Raw genomic sequence first — 21804 nt, forward strand, 5'->3', positions numbered from 1 at the left:
ACTGCACCCAAATGTTCCACCGAGTGATTAAGCTCACTGCCGACAGCAATTCCATTTTTTAATGACTTCAGATACGTTGTTTTAACCCTATTGCTATTGCCTGCAGGGAGGAGGCTGAATACAATTAGCTTATTATCTAATTTTACATAATACGTACCGTCTCTGTGGACTGTTATGTCCCCCCACTTAGTGTATAAGAGCAACGCTTAATCTATTTCACTTTATCTTCTCCAGTTCCTTTTGACTGCAAAGAGGAGATGCTGCATGTTGTATTATTTTCCAAGACGCCTCCTCAACTACAAGCCTCATCCCTCATCTTGCAGACTCAGCTAAAAGTGCACCATGGCAATCTATTGAAATGGTCTGAAAGCATTATGCACACAATGGAACATGTTAAAAGCAATGGTATCTTGTAATTCTGATGACATTGCATGGTACATCATAATGGTGAGGCGGTATCCCTGACATTTGACTACTAAATTGTGCCGTTAGGATGCTTTTCCTATTCTTTCGCATTCCCATGACAAGTTTTTTCATTAGATTATATTTTTTTCATAGACTGATAAACACTAATATCTAACGGAAAATGTGTAAATGACATGAAAATAATGGCCTTATCCCATAATCTGTAGAACAATTCGTATCCAAATGTTGTGGTATTGAGGTGTAATGGCTCTATCTTGTTATTTCAAACCAATAAGTGGTCAAAGAGGTTTGGTTGGTTTGTTATCAGACTTAGAGATTGATTCTAACAATGAGCTGTGGAAAGAAAGGAACATTGATCTAATGTGAATGAAATAACTGCTACAAGACCAGCCAGTCAATATTACCCATACACCACACACCTCACAGAGTGCCGCGAGACATCGCCTTTAAAAAAACAAAACACAGACCCAAAGTCTGAAATCTAACTCAGAATAATTAAAATACATCAGATGTGCCAGTTCACTTTCAGTTTCGAGGGAAACACACTACCGATTTGAATGGTGGTTATTTTCAAATCAAATCAGTGGTGGTCTTGTATGTGTTCCAATAATTTTTTTTAAATGCAAGCGTGACTCACTCAAGCACATGTTCTCTGTGAAGTCCTTTAGAAAACTCTGACACTCCTCTTCCTGGTTCCCACTTCCTTTACAGGTGCACCATGGGGAGACAGTCCAGTTGGTGAAACTGCCGTCCACGTAATTGGGAGTCATATCTGTCCCTATAGAGGTGAGAATAACGCTACAGTTACAGATCATTCACAGGCCACTAATGGATAATAATGGACTACATTTACTATAAAGAGTAACACTACAGTTACAGATCATTCACAGGCCACTAATGGATAATAATGGACTACATTTACTATAAAGAGTAACACTACAGTTACAGATCATTCACAGGCCACTAATGGATAATAATGGACTACATTTACTATAAAGAGTAACTCTACAGTTACAGATCATTTACAGGCCACTAATGGATAATAATGGACTACATTTACTATAAAGAGTAACTCTACAGTTACAGATCATTTACAGGCCACTAAAGGATAATAATGGACTACATTAACTATAAAGAGTAACACTACAGTTACAGATCATTCACAGGCCACTAATGGATAATAATGGACTACATTTACTATAAAGAGTAACGCTACAGTTACAGATCATTCACAGGCCACTAATGGATAATAATGGACTACATTTACTATAAAGAGTAACGCTTACAGTATGTTACTCATGGCAACAGGGACTATTGTACCACAGAGGCAGAGGTAAGATGAAGCCAGCTAACAGTAGTATGCTGATTGATTCTTGTTTCAGATGTGGAGTGTCCATCCGGAGAGAGCTAGTTATATTAGTTTAGAAAGATGGAACAAAAAACAGCAATTCTGTTTGATAATGCCTTCAGGAGAGGAGTGCTTTATTGGTAGAAAAACACCTCATACTGTGTAGTCCAGAAGCACTAGCAATGGTAATGGAAGGTCCGTTTATTTACTTATTTATTTAACCTTTAATTAACTAGGCAAGTCAGTTAAGAACAAATTCTTATTTACAATGACGGCCTACCCCGTCAAAAGCCGGACGATGCTGGGCCAATTGTGCACCGCCCTATGGGACTCCCCAACACGGCAGGATGTTATACAGCCTGGATTCGAATCAGGGACTGTAGTGACGCCCCTTGCACTGAGATACAATGCCTTAGACCGCTGCGCCACTCGGGAGCAAACCTAGGGAGTTTACTCGGGAGTTTACTCTAGAGATACAGTATGTTTGACATATTTATAGTAATTATCAACAATTCAATTACAGACAGGTGGTAGTGGTAAAGTTATTACTATGCTGTCTCTAAAGGGTATTGTAGGTTCACTCAAAGTAGTCAAAAAATAACTCCTTTTGTCTACCTCATTGATCGTACTGAATAGTGTCAACTCATGCACCAATTTTCCTTGTTCTATTTGAAGAACATGACTATATGTATCATTAAATGTTTAAATGAAGTAAACACTCTCTTACATCATCACCTCCACTTAGCCATTGATCTGCAATGTGTTTGGGGGGAGAATAAGAGGCGCGGTATGGGTATCACTTTACCTAAAGTATGCAGGCATAGTGCATTATAATGTGGTTATAATGAATGATTAGACTAGTCATGAGCTTGTTTTAACACACTAAAATGTCTTATGTCTTAAGCCTTAAAATAGTCCACTATACAATCTCATACATGCTTATAATAACTAATAAAGCACTATGCCTCCACGGGGTACGTAGAGATAAAAGTCCCATGCACTCACCAATGAGGCCGGCGTAGGAGGCCAGACAGGCCTGGTAGTTGTCCTCATTTGGGCAGCTGCTGACCGTATGCTGAGACACCATACAGTTCATGTGGAAATCTGCCAGTCTAGACCTGCGCACAAACACAGTTGACTACATCAACAACTCACACCCTGGAAGTGCGATATTTCCTATGAACTGATTCACTCATAGTTCAACAGCAGACTACTACGTGTACATTTGAGCATATACACTGAATAAATGTCCAATTAACTAAAGAAACGTGTAATAAATGTCACATTTTCACTTACCTCTGCATGAGGGTGCATCATTCACATTGTTGGCACACAACATCAGACCTGGGGTCAAATGCTATTTGGGGTATTTCAATTACTTTCAAAAGACATTGTAATTAAGTATTTGGATATTTCTTATTTGAAAACACAATATTGGAATGTATTTGGAATTACACTTGGAAAGAGTTGGCATGTATTTGAAAATACTTAAACACACACTGTATTTCAAATAAAAATAAATACGCCAATACATTTGAACCCAGGTCTGTTTGATATTTAAAATAATTTATTTGGAATTAAATATTTTCATAGGAATTGATTTGAAAATAATTTAAAATACTTCCAATAGAAGCTGATTTGGGCCACATTATTTGAAAATACTCAAATACACAGAAAATACAGTGCCTTCAGAAAGTATTCACACCCCTTAACTTTTTCCACATTTTGTTTGCGTTAAAGTGAATTTAAAATTGATTAAATTTAGATTTTGTGTCTCTGATCTACACACAATACCCCATAATCTCCAAGTGGAATTTGAAAAGCTGAAAGGTCTTCAGACATTCAACCCCTTTGTTATGGCAAGCCTAAATAAGTTCCGGAGTAAAAATGTGCTTAACAAATCACAAAATAAGTTGCATGGACTCATTCTGTTTTCAATAATAGTGATAAAAATGTTTTTGATGACTACCTCATCTCTGTACCCCACACATACAATTATCTGTAAGGTCCCTCAATCAAGTAGTGAATGTCAAGCACAGATTTAACCACAAAGACCAGGGAGGTTTTCAATGCCTCACAAAGAAGGTGTAACGGTTGTCATCGGGAATAGAGGACCAAAACGCAGCAGGAATGTGGATGCTCATCTTGTTATTTATTTTAAATCAAGAGAACACCAAAATAACAAAAATGAAGAATGCACGAACAACAAAAGTCTTGTCAGGCTCACACAGGCAAAACAAGAAACAATCTCCCACAAACACATACCCATATATAGGACTCTCAATCAGAGGCAACTAGAAAACACCTGCCTCCAATTGAGAGTCCAACCCCAATAAACTAGACATAGAAATACAAAAGACTAGAGACCACATAGAAAATACAAACCTAGAACATCACCCCAAAAACCCGGAAATAATAAATCAAACACCCTACTACATAAAACACCACCCCGAACCACATAAACAAAATACCCTCTGCCACGTCCTGACCAAACTACCATAACAAATAACCCTTATACTGGTCAGGACGTGACAGTACCCCCCCCCCCCCCTAAAGGTGCAGACCCCGGATGCACCTCATAACCTGTTAGGGCTAGGGGGCAGTATTTACACGGCCGGATAAAAAACGTACCCGATTTAATCTGGTTATTACTACTGCCCAGAAACTAGAATATGCATATAATTATTGGCTTTGGATAGAAAACACCCTAAAGTTTCTAAAACTGTTTGAATGGTGTCTGTGAGTATAACAGAACTCATATGGCAGGCAAAAACCTGAGAAGATTCCAAACAGGAAGTACCCTCTCTGACCATTCCTTGGGCTTCTTGGCTCTGTTTAAAGAAAATTTAGGATCTTTGCTGTAACGTGACACTTCCTACGGCTCCCATAGGCTCTCAGAACCCGGGAAAAAGCTGAATGATGTAATTCCAGCCACTGGCTGAAAAACTTTAGCGCCTTTGGATGGTGGTTGATCAGAGGGCCATCAGACTGAGGCTCGTGCACGAGGGGATCCCATGTTTTTACTTTCTCTCTCTTTGAACGTAAACACGCTTTCCCGGTCGGAATAGACACTGTTGCCAGATACTATGGACTGCACACTGGTGCCGGATACTCTGGACTGCACACTGGTGCCGGATACTCTGGACTGCACACTGGTGCCGGATACCCTGGACTGCACACTGGTGCCGGATACTCTGGACTGCACACTGGTGCCGGATACTCTGGACTGCACACTGTTGCCGGATACTCTGGACTGCACACTGTTGCCGGATACTCTGGACTGCACACTATTGCAGAACTCTCGAGGCTGGGCTGACGCACAGGAAGCCTGATGCGTGGTACTGGTACTGGATGTGCCAGTCTGGGGACACGCACCTCAGGGCTAGTGCGGGGAGCGGGAACAGGCCGAGTCGGACTGGGTTGACGCACTGAAAGCCTGATGCATGGTGCTGGTACTGGAGGTATCAGCCTGGGAACACGCACCTCAGGGCTAGTGCGGGGAGCGGGAACAGGACGGGTCGGACTGGGCTGACGCACTGGAAGCCTGATGCGTGGTGCTGGTACTGGAGGTATCAGCCTGGGAACACGCACCTCAGGGCTAGTGCGGGGAGCGGGAACAGGCCGAGTCGGACAGGGTTGACGCACTGGACCGTAGAGGCGTACTGGCGGTCTCGGGCGCAGAACTGGCATCGCTCTTACTGGCTGGATGCCCACTTACCCCTGGAAAATGCGGGGCGCTGGTACTGCGCGTACCGGCCTAAAAATACTTGGCCTCGCCACAGTGCCCATTACCCCGAAGCACGGGACCTGTCCAGTCACTGGTTGCCCAGAAAAGGTACGGGGATTTGGCCTGGGGCTCAATCCTCGCCCAGCCAAACTACCCGTGTGCACCCCCCAAAAAAATTCTTGGGGCTGCCTCTCGGGCTTAAACGCCAGTCGTGTTCCCCTGTAGCGTTCCCGGTCTTCGCTCCACTTCCTCCATGGACCTTCTCCGGCCATAATCTCCTCCCACATCCACTTCTCACGATCGTCCCTCCATTGCTCCTTCCTCCGCTGCTTGGTCCTTATTTGGTGGGAGATTCTGTAACGGTTGTCGTCGGGAATAGTGGACCAAAACGCAGCAGGAATGTGGATGCTCATCTTGTTATTTATTTTAAATCAAGAGAACACCAAAATAACAAAAATGAAGAACGCACAAACAACAAAACAGTCTTGTCATGCTCACGCAGGCAAAACAAGAAACAAGCTCCCACAAACACTTAACCAAACACATACCCATATATAGGACTCTCAATCAGAGGCAACTAGAAAACACCTGCCTCCAATTGAGAGTCCAACCCCAATAAACTAGACATAGAAATACAAAAGACTAGAGACCACATAGAAAATACAAACCTAGAACATAACCCCAAAAACCCGGAAATAATAAATTAAACACCCTCTACATAAAACACCACCCCGAACCACATAAACAAAATACCCTCTGCCACGTCCTGACCAAACTACCATAACAAATAACCCTTATACTGGTCAGGACGTAACAGAAGGGCACTGATTGATGGATGTGTAAAAAAAACGTGAATGAATATCCCTCTGAGCATGATGAAGCTATTAATTAGGCTTTGGGTGGTGTATAAATAAACCCAGTCACTACAAAGATAAAGGTGTCTTTCTTAACTCAGTTGCCAGAGAGGAAGGAAAATGATCAGAGAGTTCACCATGAGGCCAATGGTGATTTTAAAACAGTTACAGAGTTTAATGGTTGTGATATGAGAGAACTGAGGATGGATCAACAACACTGTAGTTATTCCACAATACTAACTTAAATGACTGAATGAAAAGAAGGAAGCCTGAACAGAATAAAAATGTTCCAAAACATGCATCCAGTTTGCAGCAAGGTACTTAAGTAACAGTACAAAAAATTTGGCTAAGAAATTGACTTTTTGTCAATACAAAGCATTATAATTTGGAATACAGCTCAGCATAGGTAAAATCCTAGAGGAAAACCTGATTCAGTCTACTATCCAACAGACACTGGGAGAAAAATGCACCTTCCAGCAGGACAATAACCTAAAACACAAGGCCAAATATTCACTGGAGTTGCTTACCAAGATGACGTTGAATGTTCCGAAGTGGACTAGTTACAGTTTTGACTTAAATCGGCTTAAAAATCTATGGCAAGACTGGAAAATGGCTGTCTAGCAATGATCAACAACCAACTTGACAGAGCTTGAAGAATTAAAATATATATATATTCTGCAAATATTGTACAATTCAGGTTTGCAAAGCGCTTAGACTTTTTCTACCACTGCCTTTACAGAGTATTTTGTGTCGATCATTGCCGAAAAATTACTATTAAATCAATTTGAATCCCACTTTGTAACACAACAAAATGTGGAAAAAGTCAAGGGGTGTGAATACTTTCTGAAGGCACTGTGTCACGATTGTCGTAAGGAGTGGACCAAAACACAGCGGGAAAATGTATACTCATCTTCTTTTTTATTTGAAGAAGGAAAAACAAAATAAACACGTATACAAAACAAACAACTCCAAACAGTCCCGTCAGGTGCAACAAACACTAAACCAGGAAATAACTACCCACAAACCCCCATAGAACAAACACCTCTATAAATAGGACCTTCAATCAGAGGCAACGAGAAGCAGCTGCCTCCAATTGAAGGTCAACCCAATAAACACCACATAGAAATAGACCAACTAGAAATAACAAAGAAATACACTAACATAGTGTCACGCCCTGACCAGGTGAACTCTTCTATTTTGGTCAGGGTGTGGCATTTCTATAGTTTATTTTCTATGTTTTGGTATAGCCTTGCTTTGGGGCGTATTTCTATGTTGGGTTATGTCGATTCCCAATCAGAGACAGCTGTCGCTAGTTGCCTCTGATTGGGGAATCATATTTAAGTTCCTTTTCCCCCCACGATGTTTGTGGGCTGTTGTCTCTTTTTGTTTGAGCAGTAGCGATACGTTTATTCTCTGTTTTGACCGTGTTATTTCAGTCTGAAATAAATAACATGTGTTCGCTCCCAGCTGCGCCTTGGTCCACTTCTTCCTTCCTGCACGACGATCGTTACAGAACAACCCACCAAACCAGGACCAAGCAGCAGAGGAACGAAGAGGAAGGATGGACATGGGCCGAGTTAAGGAGGAGCATTTCCAGGGCGATGGAAGAGTTTAGGGAGACCGAGAGGCATCCCCAAGAATTTTTTAGGGGGGGGCACAAGGGCTGTTTGACGGGGCAGGAGCTGCCCGCCAGTCAACAGTCGTCGGAGCTGCCCGCCAGTCAACAGTCGTCAGGGCTGCCCGCCAGTCAACAGTCGTCGGAACTGCCCGCCAGTCAACAGTCGTCGGAGCTGCCCGCCAGTCAACAGTCGTCGGAGCTGCCCGCCAGTCAACAGTCGTCGGAGCTGCCCGTCAGTCAACAGTCGCCGGAGTGGTCAGACTGCACTGAACTGCCGGAGTGGCCAGACTGCGCTGAACTGCCGGAGTGGCCAGACTGCGCTGAACTGCCGGAGGGGCCAGACTGCGCTGAACTGCCGGAGTGGCCAGACTGCGCTGAACTGCTGGAGTGGCCAGACTGCGCTGAACTGCCGGAGTGGCCAGACTGCGCTGAACTGCCGGAGTGGCCAGACTGCCCTGAACTGCCGGAGTGGCCAGACTGCCCAGACTGTCCCGAGCTGCCAGGCGTCCCCAGTCCAGTCCGGCCCGTCCCTGCTCCCCGCACCAGGTTAGTGGTGCGTGTCCACAGTCCTGTCCGGCCCATCCCTGCTCCCCGCACCAGGTTAGTAGTGCGTGTCCCCAGTCCTGTCCGGCCCATTCCTGCTCCCCGCACCAGGTTAGTGGTGCGTGTCCCCAGTCCAGTCCGGCCCGTCCCTGCTCCCCGCACCAGGTTAGTGGTGCGTGTCCCCAGTCCTGTCCGGCCCATTCCTGCTCCCCGCACCAGGTTAGTGGTGCGTGTCCCCAGTCCTGTCCGGCCCATCCCGGCTCCCCGCACCAAGCCGGTGGTGCGTGTCCCCAGTCCAGTCCGGCCTGTCCCTGCTCCCCGCACCAGGTTGGTGGTGCGTGTCCCCAGGCCAGTCCGGCCCGTCCCTGCTCCCCGCACCAGGTTGGTGGTGCGTGTCCCCGGTCCTGTCTGGCCCGTCCCTGTCCCCCGCACCAGGCCCACGGCGCGTGTCCACAGTCCGGCACGGCCTGTGTCCGGTCCACCGGTGACCAGTCCTGTTCCGGTCGGCGGCTCCGCTCCGGAGCCTGAGCATGCCGCTCCACCGTGGTCCAGTCCGGGCCAGAGGGGTAGGGCTAGGGTGGAGGCAGGGGGAGAAACACGCCCGGGGCCAGAGCCTCCACCGAGGCCTCCACCGGGCCTGGCCCCGGGCCCACCACCCGGGTGGGCCCGGGGCCAGGCCCACCCGGGTCCCCCCCTAATAGACTTTAGGTTGGTGCGCCGGGAGTACGCACCGTTGTAGGGGGGGTACTGTCACGCCCTGACCAGGTGAACTCTTCTATTTTGGTCAGGGTGTGGCATTTCTATAGTTTATTTTCTATGTTTTGGTATAGCCTTGCTTTGGGGCGTATTTCTATGTTGGGTTATGTCGATTCCCAATCAGAGACAGCTGTCGCTAGTTGCCTCTGATTGGGGAATCATATTTAAGTTCCTTTTCCCCCCACGATGTTTGTGGGTTGTTGTCTCTTTTTGTTTGAGCAGTAGCGATACGTTTATTCTCTGTTTTGACCGTGTTATTTCAGTCTGAAATAAATAACATGTGTTCACTCCCAGCTGCGCCTTGGTCCACTTCTTCCTTCCTGCACGACGATCGTTACACATAGAACATAACCCAAACAACCCCGAAACACCCTAAACAAACCCTCCCTGCCACGCCCTGACCAAACTACAATAACAAACTTTACTGGTCAGGACGTGACACACTGTAAGTATATAAATAACAAATAGTCAAATAGTAATGTATTTTAAACTGTGATTCAATCTATTTGCACATTGTCGACAATGCAGCTTTTAAAGGTAATTTCCAATTGAGACGGTTATCATGGTCATCTCAAGTGCTACCCAACTTGGCTCTTAACTGATAAAATATAGTGTGTTTTTGTTTATGTGTGTTTATGATAAAAGCTTAAATGTATTCATACCTGGAGGGTGGCATCACTAATCCAGTTAAGTAGGTTTATTGGAGAAGCATGTGCACAGTTGTCGTGTATTTACAAATCACTGACGCCCACTAAGATGGAGTGATTCACTAGCCCTCATGCCCTCCCTATCCAACTTGGACTTATTCATGTTACCCTGCCCCGACCCTTCTTTTTTTATTTTATTTTTTATTTCACCTGTATTTAACCAGGTAGGCCAGCTGAGAACAAGTTCTCATTTACAACTGCAACCTGGCCAAGATAAAGCAAAGCAGTGCGACAAAAACAACAACACAGAGTTACACATGGGATAAACAAACGTACAGTCAATAACACAATAATGGCTTGAAGGCCAAAGGTCATTTTATTTATTTAACTATGCAAGTCAGTTAAGAAGAAATTCTTATTTACAATAACAGCCTACCGGGGAACAGTGGGTTAACTGCCTTGTTCAGGGGCAGAACAACAGATTTTTACCTTGTCAGCTCGGGGATTCAATCCAGCAACCTTTCGGTTACTGGCCCAACACTCTAAACACTAGGATACCTGCCGCCCCAATGATTTTGACTATGCAGCCCTTGCTCCACACCCTTGCAGCATAATAAAGTTGTTTCAGAATACTGTTTACTGTTGACTGTGTAATCTTAAGCAGAAGGTGAGATGTTTTGGGGAATTGAGATGGTTGAGGGGTGTGGGAATCCATCTCATATTAATGAATAATCAAAGAATACAGGACAACAACAGTCCCATGCTTATTATATTCTGTCCTCCACATCTCAATGAGAAGTGCAGAGGCTGAAGATTTGTCTGGAGGAAATGATCAGGTAACACTCTCTGCAGCCTGGATGCACAGAATAGGCCCACGAGCAAGCCCACTGTTCCTCACTTCATTACTCTGGCTCCATCTCCTTCCGCTCCCTATCAAATCACGCAGAGTGGCTCTCAAAGTGACATGTTGCGAACATCACATCTAAGCCTTGTTTCAGGGACAAGGGCTTTGTGCACCTCTTCCCCCCTCTTCTCTACAGAAAGCCTCTCATCTTCTTCCTCTCTGACTGGAACAAATTGCTTGTTCCCTATAACATCCCATCACAGCCTTTGATAAAGAGAAACTGAGGTGTGTGGAGACTGAGAGACTTCCCGGCCTAGCCATAACGCATCCTCTCTTTTCTACATCTGCAAAAACCAACAGTCATCACTAACACTTTCCATGTGGATGTTTCCATGGACAACCTGTTCATTGCTCAAAAACACTTTGGACAATAATGTGTCTGCACCAGGTGTAGAGGATGTGGAAACGGACTGCATGTTTTTCCTTTAAAAACAGTAATTTCAAGTTTAGAAAGGTGTCCGGAGTGTTTGGACAATAGTGTTCCAACATCGAGATGCAGCACATTTTATGGCTGCCACAGCTTTTCCATTATACCTTGGCAGACAGCTCACTACTGAAATGACAGGCTGTCTGCCTCTCAGAGTGTTATGGCCATTTCAGACACTCAGCCCTGGGAAGTGGCAAAGGGAGCTCCCGTAGAGGTAGACTCCTTTGAAAAAGATTTGACGCTTTAAACACAGTAATTCAGTCAGTGTTGAGTGCCTATCCATCTTCCTCAACCGTAATAGAAAACTAATGGCTTTTAACATGGAATTGTATTCCTTATCGCCACCGATGACAAACATTGAGTCAAATCAGATGAATGTCTAAAAACCATTTCCTCATGAAGGAAGGGAAAATGTCAATTATCAACTGCTAAGACATGGTGGCTATAATAGCCTCTCAACAGCGAATATCTCAGAGAAATTATATCTTTGGGAAACATCCTCTCTACATTTGATGACATGTTTGACCATTTCAGTAATATTGGACATATAATTTTTGATTTCCTGGATAAGCACTACCATTATCATTTTACATACCTTGATATAACACTCATTTTAAGTGTATTGCTCATAGATGACTCTCACATACTGGCTCTAGCCTTCATTTAGGTCTAGCAACGATAAAACAATTTGACATTGAATGGGTACATGATTGCAGATGTGTCTTTGCTTAGTCATAGAAACAGGGTGATAAACTTGATCTGTGCCTTTGTGCAAACTCACAGTTAGGAAATTTGACCTAAACTTTATCAATGGCAAAGGTCATTGGCCTTTTGTCAATTCATCAGTGTTAAATGCTGATTGAAATAATAGAAGCTGACAATAGATGGGTTGTTCTCCATTCCATTTTTTCTTTATCTGGTGTACTGCATATGGACTATTCAACCTACTAAAGGATGAAGCATGCACATCCACAATGATGGAAAAGTAAAAAATAAAGCATTTCAACCATATCATAATTGTCCATTTTCTTCTCAGTAAAATAAGCTTCTTCAAAAATATATGTCATTGTCTCAAAGTCCTGTGTTACAAGCAATTCTAGCATTGCCTTTTAGCTGGTTGCTGTTGTCCCCGGCCTTCTCTATTTAATCAGCGTCAGTAGACAGTTTCACAGCAGCTTCGGGCAATTGTCCTTTGATGGAACATCAAGAGGGCCCATTTATTTGGAAACACAAGGCTATTTGACTACACATTTATTGGGACACGTTCTCAAGACTAAAAGGGCATATGGGCATGTGACTTTCAGTCAAAGGCACTGCTGTGTTGCTGCAGTTCACTTAAGTTGCCTGTGCACTATAAGTACTGCTCGCAGAGAAATCAAAGTAATGAGGCTAACCATTTGATTTGACTATATTTAATTAATCCTTTTTAATTTGGTGCTCTTCTTCAAGTCTGATTAAACATCTATTTTTTTAGTGACCAGAAAATCACAGACAATTCAACCTTTGTTTTCCCTCTCCCTCTGTTCGTTACTGACATCATGCAACCCCCATATATTGTGATGTCATGAATGAATGCTAAATTAACTGTCACACAAAGCAGCAACGGCTAAGCTATTTGGTGAGGGTAAGTAGATTACTCAAGGTTATTGGCACTAATAGTCTCCAAACAAGGTAAACAAAACACTTAAACTTGGGTAAACAAATCTATTAATATATGAACTGTCCCTGAAATACAAAAGGGAGCTACACAGAATAATGATTATGACTAATTAAATAACTATTTGTCACTTTAACAACATTCCTCAGTTAGGGCCCGATTCCGACCCGAGTTATGAGCATGTAAATGGAACGTAATTCCCTTTTTATGCACTTTTCTCTCTACGCGTATTCTGACATTGAACTTAAGCATGAGAATATTATGCTATTCACCTGCTATTCGTTTTAGGTGGAGATTGAATACATGAAGGTGTAGCAGATGTGTGTTTACAGATACCCCGTATTCTGACCTTGACTTAATTCCCTAATAATTCCACCACCTTCAAGTGTGAGGAAACCATGAATAAGGTCTAGTGAACCTAGAGTACTGGTTCCAAGTGGAAAAAGCATCTACTTTCTTTTTTCTTATAGAAATAACAGCATTCTCCAGGCACTGTAAATGAGTAATCTGTTTGGATAAAGGTAATTGTAAATACAAATTACCCTTGTTTTAGATATATTTTACCTTATAATCGCTGGAGACACATGTAAAACCAGTCATATGGCAGCAAACTGAAGCATATCAACATGTCAACTTTCCCACAGTAAAGTTTATGAAAAGCTGTGCCATTATGCAGAATTTAAATTGTACGGCCTTTTAACTTGCAGGGATGGGCACTCTCGAATGTCTACCTCGACTTTCTCGGTTTCATATTTCTATCATGTAAAACATTTGCCACTATCAGTATCGACCATCAGTAGGGCTAATAACCACACATATTCAACTGTGAATTTACTGTTAGTCCCCTTCAGTTGGTATATCCTACATTTTCATTCCATTTAATTACATTGTTTCGTTTCCCTTCATTTGCCTTCTTTATAAACGCCGTCACGGCCATGTGTTTGTTGCTGAGGATCATTAGTAACAGTTGATAATATAAAAACGAGACAGTCTAATTAAATTGTTCTGGAGTGGAGCGCAGACCAAGCCATAAGAGTTTAAACCCGACAAATGGCACAATACTTGGCTGTGTCATCACACAGTTCCATGGTTAGTGCAGGCAATAGAGGAGGATATAGCCAACTATTGTACACTATTCTATGTACACTAATCTTCCAACATTACCATGGGTTAAAGAACTGAATGTTGAAATATTCGGAATTAATCAAACCACCGTTTTTTTTCATTCATGCATAAAGGTTTCAAGCCTGTTTTTTTATGATTCATAAATACTTTCCTAACCCTAAATTGTCACGTCCTGACCATAGTAAGAGGTTATTTTCTATGGTAGAGTAGGTCAGGGCGTGACAGGGGGTGTTTTGTGTTTTTCTATGTTTTGTATTTCTATGTTTAAGTTCTAGTTTTTCGGGTTGATCTCCAATTGGAGGCAGCTGGTCCTCATTGTCTCTAATTGGAGATCATATTTAGGTAGGGGTTTTTCTTCCTGGGTTTTGTGGGTTATTATATTTTGAGTAGTGTTTGTTTCTCTCTGCGTCACGGTTTGTTGTTTTGTCTATTCAGTTATTTATGTATTGCAAAGTTTCACGGATTTAATAAAAATGTGGAACTACAACCACGCTGCACTTTGGTCTTCTCTGTTCGACAGCCGTGACAGAATAACCTACCACAAAAGGACCAAGCAGCGTGCCCAGGAGCAACAGAAATGGACCTGGGAGGAAATTCTGGACGGGGAAGGACCCTGGAGTCAGGCTGGGGAGTATCGCCGGCAGAAGGAGGAAATTGAGGCAGCGAAGGCAGAGCGGAGTTATTATGAGGCACTGTACAAACCACTAGACAGGTGCGAGAGACAGCCCCAAAACAATTTTTTTTTTTTGGGGGGGGGCACACGGGGCGATTGGCAGAGTCAGGTTGGAGACCTGAGCCAACTCCCCGTGCTTACTGTGGGGGGCGAGTGATCGAGCAAGCACCATGTTATGCTGAGATACGCACTGTGTCGCCAGTGCGCAGCTACAGCTCGGTGCGCTCGGTGCAAGCTCCTCACAGGTGCCGTGCTAGAGTTGGCATTCAGCCAGGAAGGAGTATGCATGCTCAGCGTTACTGGTCTCCGGTGCGTCTTCTCGGCCCAGGTTATCCTGCGCCAGCTCTACGCACGGTACCCCCAGTTCGCCAACACAAACCCGTGCGACCTGTCACAACGCCTCGCGCTTGTCGGGCTACGGTGGTTATCCAGCCAGGACGGGTTGTGCCAGCCATAAGCTCCAGACCTCTAGTGCGCCTCCACAGCCCAGTACATCCTGTGCCTCCTCCCCGCACTCGCCCTGAGGTGCGTGTTACCAGTCTGGCGCTACCTATGCCAGTCCCACGCATCAGGCCTCCAGTGTGTCTCCACAGCCCAGTACGTCCTGTGCCTCCTCCCTGCACTTGCCCTGAGGTGCGTGTTACCAGTCTGGCGCCACCTATGCCAGTCCCACACATCAGACCTCCAGTGCGCATCCCCAGTCCGGAGCCTCCAGCGACGCTCCCCAGTCCGGAGCCTCCAGCGACGCTCCCCAGTCCGGAGCCTCCAGCGACGCTCCCCAGTCCGGAGCCTCCAGCGGCGGCCTGCAGCCCGGAGTCTCCAGCGGCGGCCTGCAGCCCAGAACCTCCAGCAATGATCTACAGTCCGGTTCTTTCGACGACGATCCACGGTCCGGTGGTAATAAAGCAGAAGGATCAGCGGGTGGAGCGGGGATTACGCCCTGAACCGGAGCCGCCTCCTCTGCTGGAGTTTAAGGTTATGTGGACTGCATTTGAGCCGCCATAAACAGGAGTTGCTCACCCTACCCTCCCTTTTGTTTTTGTTTGTTTTTGTTTAGGAGCATTCGGAGTTTGCACCTTTGGGTGGGGGGGGGTACTGTCACGTCCTGACCATAGTAAGAGGTTTTTTTCTATGGTAGAGTTGGTCAGGGCAAAAAAATCTGTTAGCCAGCAAGTGGGAGGGTTTTCAGCAGTTGAATTACATTTATTCAGAGCACGCAAGGGAACCACGCCTGCAAAACACGTTACACACCTGCATAAGGTAAGAGTCGTGCGTAAGAAAGGTGTAATTTCCCAATTCAGAATTTGGCTCTTATAGAATAGAGGTACTTTGAGTCAGGCTTTATTCACCACGTGTACTATTACCATGATAAGTTTTGGAAGCATAAATATGATATAACATTTCCACCATGATGATGAGACTGTGGGGGTGGCTAGGCTTGGCCTGTAATGATTGCAGCTTCCTCTATCCGTTCCCTCAGCGATTACAGTACACTAACTGGGAATACGGTAATCCATGTATTGAAATTATCTGCACAGCTCGCTCCTGCCCTCTCTCCAATTCTTGCTCTTATGTACAGCCAACAAGCAGAGCACGTCCTAGCTTTTGCAGAGATCTGATTAAAGCAGTGTACTGCTGTATATGAGTCATTCGTTTGGCGTGCTTGTGCAAGCCAACATTTACAGTATTACAAGTAGGTGTACTTTGATTGCTTTTGTCACTTGTCTCATTTTAGGTAAGGCAAAGATAGAAATGTGTTCAAGCAATACACAAAGAAACAGGCTTTTAAGGCTAGTGGAGAACTAAGAAAAATGCTGCCTGTGTCTTGAACAGTCTTCTGAAATGCCATCTGGGCCAATCACCTTCCTGGTTTTGATTCCCCCCTCAGTGGAAACCTCTGTTGTCCTATAAAGCAAAGCTGGCCTTTTCAGTTGGATGTTGAGGTGGGGTGGGGGCCTGATATATTGTAAGCAAAGTCCCGAGATGTACAGTATCTGGGTCGGGCTAACTGTTCAGTGATCGATAATCTCTCAGCTCCCTGCTTTGAAACCTATTGGCCAAATAACTCAATCAAAGAGCACACAGTAAAGCAAGAGGAACAGAGGAAATAAATCAAAGATAGAAGTGTTGCATTGATTGTTTGGTCAATCAATAGTGTACATACAAGACTCACTGAGCTCTGCAGGGCCTACTGTTCTGGACCTAGAGTACACAGGGCACGTCCTAATATAACTATCGTCACTCAGCAGACCCTGCAGAGTAAACACTGTATCCATCAGCAAGGCCGAGGCAACACAGGAGGAATGCTCTGTTTGTGCAGACTGATGAAAAAACATCCGCAATGGAACTAAAGCCAGGTGTGAGAGCAGGAAACAGCCCATGCCTAGTTCTTGTTCAAAGCTCTTCAGCTCTACGTAGCTCCCCCACAGATCCGACTATGCTGGTACTGGATGTCTGTTGGCCTCTGAAGACAGGTTAGACGATTATTGCATCTGAGCTCCTAGAGTGTGTGGCTCTCCTTTTCTTTTTCAAGTGTTCTACTCCTCTAGTCAGCACCTCACCTACACATGTGTGCATTTCTTTCGCCTCCAGATTAGCCTCTGAAGACATGGCTGGAGATCTATACCACTGTGGCCAAACCACTGGCCTCTCCTGCAGTAGCTACAGCAGGGTTGATTCTCTATCCCCACCAGTCAACTTTCAGATGAAATGGGGCTGCTCATGTATCGGCCTATTTGGAATCAGGCAGCACTCTTGGAAGCCTGTAGTTCAATGATACACTCCTTCCATCCTGTATCCACCCATCCTTGGTATGGGGAGGCAGGAAAAAGCCAATGCCTAGTTCTTGTTCACAGTGAAGAGGGCCTGAGATATTCAATGATGTAAAGAGGCTAGGACGAGTGCGAAGGCAGGGCTGCTTTACAATTGTCTTTACTTGCAGATTAATGCATATTATCTAGTATTTTGTATTTTATTAGGAACCCCATTAGCTACTGCTAAAGCAGCAGCTATTCTTCCTGGTGTCCACACAAAACATAAAACATGACATAATACAGAACATTAATAAACAATAAAATCTCAAAGGACAGAACTGCATACATTTAAAATAAGAATACACACATTTAAATGTTTATACCATAACGTTCCATGCATCATACACTCATAATCATCATCAATGTTAACGGCAATACTGCAGCCATTCATTTCCACAATGCTTTATCTAAGCTGGCCCTGATCTCACAGCTCCAGTATTCTGTAAACCCCAGAGAATCTCACAACATCAGGAAGTCACACGATAAAATAACAGCAACAATCCCTGTCCTTGGTCCTTGTACCTTCAGCAGTCTGAAGCCAATATTGTCAGCAGATATCAAAGCTGATTTGAACATTCGAGTCTAAGATCCTAAACCGAGCACAAACAGATCATGTGCAAATTAGATGGCTCAAAATATAGGCATAGTACAGATGGGTAGGTGGGTAGAGATATTGAGGTGGCAGGTGACAGATCTGCCACTACCAGAATGCCTTACTGTGTGGCCAATTAGTATGGACGCATAAGGTTGAAATAAACAATGGGAATATTCAGTAAGACTGATTAATTGAATGAGCATCTTAGTGACATGCTCTTGCATACCAGACATATTTTTCTTAGTAGGGGCATTGCACCCTTGTCCAGTATCTTATTATGGTCACACTGACCCACTCCTATCTTATTTCCACACATTGCACTATTGACCTCCATAGGGCGTACAACAGGGGAAGATAATAACCTCTAACAGACTATTTCATACGTGTCACAATAAGGAAGTGCACAGCAGACACATGGGGGGTGAAAAGGTCACCCAGAGCAACTTCACCTGACCATAGATTACACAAAGCTGACGAAAAGCAATTATGAAGACAATCATAAATCGGAGGAGAGACGATGGACCTTCCACACACTAATAACACACTGCATGGATTTACTGTAAGAAAAGGGATTGGGAGTTTTTTTCTATTACGACTGAGCCTGGGAGGCAAGGAACCTCTATTCAAGTAGAATGAATGTAAAGTGACATTCCAAAATTGGACACTGCAGGAATAGTTTGAAACAGTAAACTTGAGCTAAACACAAAGGCATCATGCGAACTAACACTAAAGAGTTAAACAGCATGCCAAACTATGAATGTAACACACAGTTAAGACGCCACATTTTCTAGACTTTCAGCTACTCAACAAGAAGGTCTGATTTCATTACTACTAAAACAGGACTCAGGCGGTAAGCGTAAATATCCAGTCCATTTAAAAAACTGGAGGCCTCTAACACTTCAATGTTGTGATGCAAAAATCCTGGTGAAATTCATAGCACATAGAATGAAAAAGGTTTTTACCAGATATTATTCATCCTGATCAGACAGGTTTTTCACATGGACAATATACTGGAGATAATATACGACAATTACTTGAAACAATTGAACATTATGAAACACCGAAGATACCAGGTCTGGACTTCATAGCAGATTTAGAAAAGACGTTTGATAAAGTACAACTGGAATTTATATATAAATGCCTGGATTACTTTCATTTTGGTGAATCTCTTATACAATGGGTTAAAGTTATGTACAGCAACCCCAGATGTAAAATAGTAAATAATGGTTACTTCTCAGAAAGTATTGAGCTTTTTAGAGGAGTAAAACAAGGCTATCCGTTGTCTCCATATGTATTTATTTTGGCCATTGAAATGCTAGGTATTAAAATTACATCCAACAAGAACATTAAGGGGTTAAACAAGCCATACAAGCTGGTTACAATTTCAGTTTTATCCTCCAGAAAAGATAGAACAAATATTACAATTAATGTTACGGTTAAACTCAAATATACTGATTAATACAAAAACATTCTTTATGGAAAAAGTGTTTAAAAATGGTATTATATTTGTTAATGATATTATGAATAGAAACAGAGGACTTATGTCACATATGCAGTTATTGAAAATATATGGGAATATCTGCTCAATCCAACTTGACAACCAACTGATTGCAGCACTACCACAAAAATGGAGGAGGCAAGTGGAAAAGGGAGAAGGTAGGGAACTTGTTTGCCTGCCGTATATTAAAGATACAAATTGGCTGAATGGAACTCATTTGAGGACAAAAATGTTGACAGCTGCAGTTGCAGACAGTTGCAAAATAAATGGGAAGAGATTTTCAATGTACCAATTCCATGGCACTTGGTTAATGAACGGGTTCAAAAAAACTACACTTGATTCAACACTTAGAATTTTTCAATTTAAATTATTATATACAATTCTTCCAACCAACAGAATGATATATATATGGGGCATACAACAATCTCAGCTCTATAAATGTTGCTGTGAAGAGACAGAATCAATAGATCATTTGTTCTGGTATTGCCCCTATGTAGCTTGTTTCTGGTCACAGGTTCAGGAATGGTTAAAAAATCCCAACATGCACTTAAAATTAACTTTACAAATAGCAGTGTTGGGCAATTTGGAAAGACATAGTCAGTCAATAAATAATATAAAAATACCAGTAGGAAAGGTTTTCATCTTTAGCTCACAATCTGTGGATACTATACGATTAGAAAGTTTGGAAAATTATATAAAACATCACAATACAATTGAAACATGTATGGCAAATGGAAACCAAACGAGGGTGGTCTATGGTGATAGGTGGGATGGGCTGAGAGTGGCTGAGGGTTGGTAAAGTATGATTGTTATGTGACTGCTTTATATACGGTTGAAGTCAGAAGTTTACATACACCTTAGCCAAATACATTTAAACTCAGTTTTAAACAATTCCTGACATTTAATCCTAGTAAAAATCCACTGTCTTAGGTCAGTTAGGATCACCACTTTATTTTAAGAATGTGAAATGTCAAAATAATAGTAGAGAGATTGATTTATTTCAGTTTTTATTTCTTTCATCACATTCCCAGTGGGTCAGAAGTTTACATACACTCAATTAGCATTTGGTAGCATTGCATTTAAATTGTTTAACATGGGTCAAACTTTCCGGGTAGCCTTCTACAAGCTTCCCACAATAAGTTGGGTGAATTTTGGCCCATTCTTCCTGACAAAGCTGGCCTCCTTGCACGCACACGCTTCTTCAGTTCTGCCCACAAATTTGTGGCTTCTTCCTTGCTGAGTGGCCTTTCAGATTATGTCGATATAGGACTCGTTTTACTGTGGATATAGATTCTTTTGTACCTGTTTCCTCCAGCATCTTCACATGGTCCTTTGCTGTTGTTCTGGGATTGATTTGCACTTTTCACACCAAAGTACGTTCATCTCTAGGAGACAGAACGCATCTCCTTCCTGAGCGGTATGACGGCTGTGTGGTCCCATGCTGTTTATACTTACGTACTATTGTTTGTACAGATGAACGTGGTACCTTCAGGCATTTGGAAATTGCTCCCAAGGATGAACCAGACTTGTGGTGGCCTACAATAATTTTCTGAGGTCTTGGCTGATTTCTTTTGATTTTCCCATGATGTCAAGCAAAGAGGCACTGAGTTTGAATGTAGGCCTTGAAATACATCCACAGGTACACCTCCAATTGACTCAAATTATGTATATTAGCCTATCAGAAGCTTCTACAGCCATGACATCATTTTCTGGAATTGTCCAAGCTGTTTAACCTGTTGGGGCTAGGGGGCAGTATTTTCACGGCCGGATAAAAAACGTACCCGATTTAAACTGGTTACTACTCTTGCCCAGAAATGAGAATATGCATATAATTAGTAGATTTGGATAGAAAACACTCTAACGTTTCTTAAACTGTTTGAATGGTGTCTGTGAGTAAAACAGAACTCATATGGCAGGCCAAAACCTGAGAAGATTCCATACAGGAAGTGCCCTGTCTGACGATTTGTTGTCCTTCTGTTGCATCTCTATCGAAAATACAGCATCTTTGCTGTAACGTGACATTTTCTAAGGTTTCCATTGGCTCTCTAAAGCCACCAGAAAGTGTAATGGGGTGTCTGCTGTCTCTGGGCAAAGTACAGCAGCAGAGTTTGTAAGTGGTCAGCCTGGGGACAGTCAGACTGAGATGCGCATTCATGAGACTTCTCAATTTTTTTCTTTCAGCCTTTGAATGAA

At 43.3% G+C, this 21804-nt stretch overlaps 1 protein-coding gene across 1 annotated transcript in view; it reads right to left on the bottom strand.

Moving 5' to 3' along the window:
* LOC115164792 (GDNF family receptor alpha-2) overlaps positions 1 to 21804 on the bottom strand; it is a 65039-nt gene that overhangs the window by 8342 nt on the left and 34893 nt on the right. The window contains exons 5-6 of the mRNA XM_029717608.1: positions 2780 to 2892; positions 1064 to 1204 (exon numbers count right to left, since the gene is read on the bottom strand). Of these exons, the coding sequence (XP_029573468.1) occupies positions 1064 to 1204; positions 2780 to 2892 (254 nt within the window). The remainder of the gene's footprint in view (positions 1 to 1063; positions 1205 to 2779; positions 2893 to 21804) is intronic.

Source organism: Salmo trutta, chromosome 27 (assembly GCF_901001165.1).
Source record: "Salmo trutta chromosome 27, fSalTru1.1, whole genome shotgun sequence".
In the NCBI taxonomy this organism is placed as follows: domain Eukaryota; kingdom Metazoa; phylum Chordata; class Actinopteri; order Salmoniformes; family Salmonidae; genus Salmo; species Salmo trutta.